Genomic DNA, 5540 nt, shown 5'->3' with positions numbered 1-5540 from the left:
CTGTGGTATAGGTGGTGGTGGTGGTGGTGGTGGTGGGTTTAGGTGGTTGTTGTTGTTGTTGTTGTTGTTGTTGTTGTTGTTGTTGTTGTTGTTGTTGTTGTTGTTGTTGTTGTTGTTGTTGTTGTTGTTGTTGTTGTTGTTGGTGTTGTTGTTGTTGTTGGTGTTGTTGGTGTCGATATCTCTAACCGTTTGGTGAAAACCGCCAAAAAAAGGTTATTTCCGCCTGTGGGCGGAGCAAAGTGCAACTTTTGCCGAATTTCAGATTTTTCCCTTTACTTACTCATCAAGACCTACCATCCTGCCAAATTTCAAGTTTCTACGACATCGGGAAGTGCCTTAACATTTTGATGAGTGAGTGAGTGAGTTATTAATCAGACCTACCATCCTGCCAAATTTCAAGTTTCTACGACATCGGGAAGTGCCTTCTGTATGTCCATTTTGTAATCTATTTGAACTCCAATTTTTTCGCCCATTTCGCATAATAGTTTCCCAACATCCTCGTTTGCCACAACATGTTCTCATTCCGAGATGGCACACGATGGGCGGCCTGTATGTCCATTTTGTAATCTATTTGAACTCCAATTTTTTCGCCCATTTCGCATAATAGTTTCCCAACATCCTCGTTTGCCACAACAGGAATATTATTAATCTGTACATTAGTGCGTCTAGAGTATTGTTCAATGTCATTTAGTCTCCACTTCAGACTCCTGTTTTCTTCTTCGAGGTTTTTTTATTTTCCGCGATTTTCAAACCGTTTTTTCTACCCCTTCCGGTAAGGCTAGAACTTCGGAATTTCGCAGGTATAATAAGGAAGTATAGGTTAACATAAGGTCCAAATTTCGTGAGATTACATTGAAAATTGACGGAGTTATGATAGGGGTAAAAATGCATCGAAATGCTTCGTGTAATACTGGCGTGCTCAGGCCGGAACTTGGCCTGGCGCACTGCCGTGCGCCTAGATTGAGATTTCGAGATTCGAGGGGAGAACTTTTGGCGGCGCGCGGCAGAAAAAACGCCAGAAAACGGCGAAAATTTCGCACTTTTTTCATTTTTTCGCTTATAACTCCTAAACCATGCGTAGTGCGCAATTTTTTGGGGGGGATCAAAATTAAAGTTCACAAAATTTCCTACATGATATGGTGGTCAAACTTTATTTTATGTTAAGGTTCTTCTACAGCACCTCGTAGGCCAAGTAGGTGGCCGAAAAGTCGAAACAAGCGGGGTCCGTCCCTCCGGGAATTTTTCGATCTTGTTTAAAGAAAATCAGTATTTATGTACCTACCTATTTTATTTAATATTCAGTTTATTATTATTCTTGATTTGATTTTACTTTCATGATTTAAAATCAAGACTAGAGCCCGTTCTCCCTTGATTCCCAATATAATGTTTAAGTCACCCATCCATTTATTGGCCTTCCTCGGCGTAGTTTAACATAGGTAACGCTAAAACCGGTCTTAAATAATTAACGACTGAAGTGTTATCTAAAACTTTCTCGCTTTGAGTTCATAGGCCGTCGCGACAAATTTCAAGATCAGAGCCCATTTGTGTGAGAAAATGGGGAAAAAAATCCCACAATTACTCAATTAACTTTCAGTCACCCATCCATTTATTGGCCTTGCTCGGCGTAGCTTAACATAGGTGACGCTAAAACCGGTCTTAAATGATCGACTGAAGTGTTATCTAAAACTTTCTCGCTTTGAGTTCATAGGTCGTCGCGACAAATTTCAAGATCAGAGCTCATTATTTTGTGTGAGAAAATGTGAAAAAAAAAAAAAAAATACAATTACCCAATTAACTTTAAGCCACCCACCCATTTATTGGCCTTCCTCGGCGTAGCTTAACATAGGTAACGCTAAAACCGGGCTTAAATGATCGACTGAAGTGTTATCTAAAACTTACTCGCTTTGAGTTCATAGGTCGTCGCGACAAATTTCAAGATCAGAGCTCATTATTTTGTGTGAGAAAATGTGAAAAAAAAAAAAAAAATACAATTACCCAATTAACTTTAAGCCACCCACCCATTTATTGGCCTTCCTCGGCGTAGCTTAACATAGGTAACGCTAAAACCGGGCTTAAATGATCGACTGAAGTGTTATCTAAAACTTACTCGCTTTGAGTTCATAGGTCGTCGCGACAAATTTCAAGATCAGAGCTCATTTGTGTGAGAAAATGTGAAAAAAAAAATCCCACAATTACTCAATTAACTTTAAGTCACCCATCCATTTATTGGCCTTGCACGGCGTAGCTTAACATATTTTTTATTTTACTTTCATGTAATGATTTAAAATCAAGACTGGAGCCCGTTCTCCCTTTATTCCCAATATAATGTCACCCATCCATTTATTGGCCTTTCTCGGCGTAGCTTAACATAGGTAACGCTAAAACCGGTCTTAAATGATCGGCTGAAGTGTTATCTAAAACTTTCTCGCTTTGAGTTCATAGGTCGTCGCGACAAATTTCGAGATCAGAGCTCATTTGTGTGAGAAAATGTGAAAAAAATCCCCCAAAAACCAGTTTTTTTGGTTTTTTAGCTTTATGGTTTTCTGGACAAATTTTGCACCACCATTTTCGTGTTCCTGGTAAAATGACCTTTAATTCGAAATATAGGTCGACCAGGTTTGGATAAGTCCTTCTATGGGGACAGACAGACAGACCGACTGACAGACACGGAAGCGAATACAATAGCCCGTCCACTATACCTTTTTTTATTACTATCGTAATAATAAAGGAAGGACGGGCTAAAAAGTGCATACTTTTGGCACTTTTTTTATCCTTCGGACTTCGCGTGTTCTTCCGTCTTTTTTCTGTGTACTATTACTGTCTACCGCGGCTGTTCTATTACCTAACCTCTTCTGGGCTTTCAAGATAGCAACGAGTGTCCATGATAAAGTAAGTCTAATTAACACTTTTTTTTAGTTTTCCGCCTATAACTCCTAAACCACGCCCTTATCTAAAAATTAAAAACATGCGTTTAAAGTTGAGAAAATTTCCTACAAAAGTAAGTGTCACAAAGGATTTTACGTAAAGCGAAACTTTTTTTTATGATTTTACGTAAAGCGAAACTTGATGATTTTTTCAGATACCCTAAAATGTACACAGTAACAAAGATAGGGGAATAGATATCGGGCAAACGAAAATTGCACACCTAGACCATAAAAGGAATATTCCTACCAAATTTCAGCTTTCTAGGTGTTGTGGTTCTATGCACACCTAGACCATAAAAGGAATATATTCCTACCAAACTTCAGCTTTCTAGGTGTTGTGGTTCTCGAGATAGAGCGATCAGAGTGTAAAATGTGAATGAGTGAATGGATCTTGTTTTTATAATTAAGTCGTCAGGTAGGATGTAAACCAGTCAAGTACAGTCTCGTCTAGTCCAATGTTCTTGAGTTGAGTCAGTAGTATGTTATGGTCCACGGATGCATACGCCTTTTTACAGTCAAGTACAGTCTCGTCTAGTCCAATGTTCTTGAGTTGAGTCAGTAGTATGTTATGGTCCACGGATGCATACGCCTTTTTAATCTCCTCTCCCGAGAGAGTATGCAATGAACACTGCGACCTCTGTAGATCTATTGTGACCAGTATTTTTTCCCCTGCCCGAGCTGCTATCTGTCCCCCGGCCTTGATGGAACCTAGAAGTACCCTCACTGGTATATTTCACCCTCCTCAGTTTCTCTGAAATTCACCTGCAGCACCTCTAAGGAGTCCGCATACTCAGGTTTATTCCAGAGAAAAGCTGTGAGTTCATATACTATCCCATTAAGAGGATACCAAGAGGTGCCATCCAGGCCAGAGAGCTAGCTCAGGTCCCCCAAAGTGAAAAGGTCTAATGAGGGGTTTGATAGATCTGCACTGCTATCCTAGGGCCTTGATGGAACCTAGAAGTACCCTCACAGGTATATTTCACCCTCCTCAGTTTCTCTGAAATTCACCTGCAGCACCTCTAAAGAGTCCGCACACTCAGGTTTATTCCAGAGAAAAGCTGTGAGTTCATATACTATCCCATTAAGAGGATACCAAGAGGTGTCATCAAGGCCAGAGAGCTAGTTCAGGGCCCCTAAATCGTAGGGGTCTGATGAGGGATATTCAGGTACATAATTATGTCGTTGTACCCTACTTCCTGAGACGGACTTGACCATAGTCCCATTCAGGTACCCTCAAAAGAGCCAGTGTTATTGTCTGTGGCTTCACAGGGCTGGCTTTGTCTCAGTTTTACGTCCTCCAGCGAGACAAACCTCCTATTCATGGACGACTTAAAATTATATGCAAACAACGAAAATAACCTAAACACCCTCATAGGAAAGATGAAGACTTTCAGTGACCACATTGGAATGAAGTTCAGATACGACAAATGCGCGAAAGTGAACATAGTGAAAGGAAAAATTAAAGAAAGAGCCAACATCCCCGATGAACAAGCACCAAACATCAGAGAACTCAAAACGGGAGAAGTGTACAAATACCTGGGTATATTTGAAGAAGGTAACATAGAACACAAGAGAATGAAAGACACAATAAGGAAGGAATACTATAGGAGAGTTAGAGGGATCATGAAAACAGAGTTAAATGCAAAACACAAGATCGAAGCTGTAAACTCATTAGCAATACCAGTGGTGGAGTATGGATTTGGAATAATTGAGTGGACTAGAGAAGAGATTAAGAAACTAGATAGAAAACACAAGGAAAATACTAACAATAAATCAGAGTCTACACCCTAGAGCAGACGTGGACAGGATATACATACCCAGAAAAGATGGAGGGAGAGGACTTAGAATGATAGAGCAAGTACACGAAGTAGCTATATTAGGACTGGCAAAGTACATCAAAGAGAAGGAAAACGACTACCTTATTAAATTCTTAAAAGATAACCAAGACAACACAAGCAAAAATATCATAAAAAAGGCTGAAAAAATCGAAAGAGAGTACACAACTAGTAGTGAAGGAGACAACAACAGAGGAGAACTAAAAAAGAGAATAAAAGCCTATAATTTCAATCAGCGACGTGCCTTGATTCAAGGAACATCCAAATTTCATCAAAATCAGACCAGACGATCGCGAGTTATAGCGAAACATACAATTTCAATCAGCGACGTGCCTTGATTCAAGGAACATCCAAATTTCATCAAAATCAGACCAGACGATCGCGAGTTATAGCGGAACATACAGACAGACATCCAAACCAAATGCAAAACGGTCGAGTTAAAACATAGACCTCACTATCGTTCGGTCAATGAAATCGGAAACCAAAAAGAATAAAGAAACTTACTTGATTTTCTACAAACACGTCTTCCTCTCTCATTCGCTTGGTGGTTACAAGTACCCCTCCCCCTCTCTCGTTAGCTCTCATCGTAATACAGGGACCTCGTAATACAGAAGGTCTGTTCTGTACAGCTGACACTGGAGCATTCAGGATCTCCTCCTTCCTGTCATGTCTTTTGTCTTCTTTAGCTTTCATATTGATACCCATTTTGGCTGAAAAAGGATTAAATTCAGTGTCAAAAAAAAAAAAAAATGTAAAAAAAAAAAAAAAAATGTGAGCCGCG

The 5540-nt window shown here is 39.8% G+C and overlaps 1 protein-coding gene across 1 annotated transcript in view; it reads right to left on the bottom strand.

The window, feature by feature from the left end:
- LOC103508532 (neuronal PAS domain-containing protein 2-like) overlaps positions 1-5540 on the bottom strand; it is a 70757-nt gene that overhangs the window by 11725 nt on the left and 53492 nt on the right. The window contains exon 10 of the mRNA XM_008473088.3: positions 5264-5469. Within this exon, the coding sequence (XP_008471310.2) occupies positions 5449-5469 (21 nt within the window). The 3' untranslated portion in view covers positions 5264-5448. The remainder of the gene's footprint in view (positions 1-5263; positions 5470-5540) is intronic.

Source organism: Diaphorina citri, unplaced genomic scaffold (genome assembly GCF_000475195.1).
Source record: "Diaphorina citri unplaced genomic scaffold, Diaci psyllid genome assembly version 1.1 scaffold407, whole genome shotgun sequence".
NCBI lineage: Eukaryota > Metazoa > Arthropoda > Insecta > Hemiptera > Psyllidae > Diaphorina > Diaphorina citri.
This window is presented reverse-complemented; position numbering and strand designations above follow the sequence as displayed.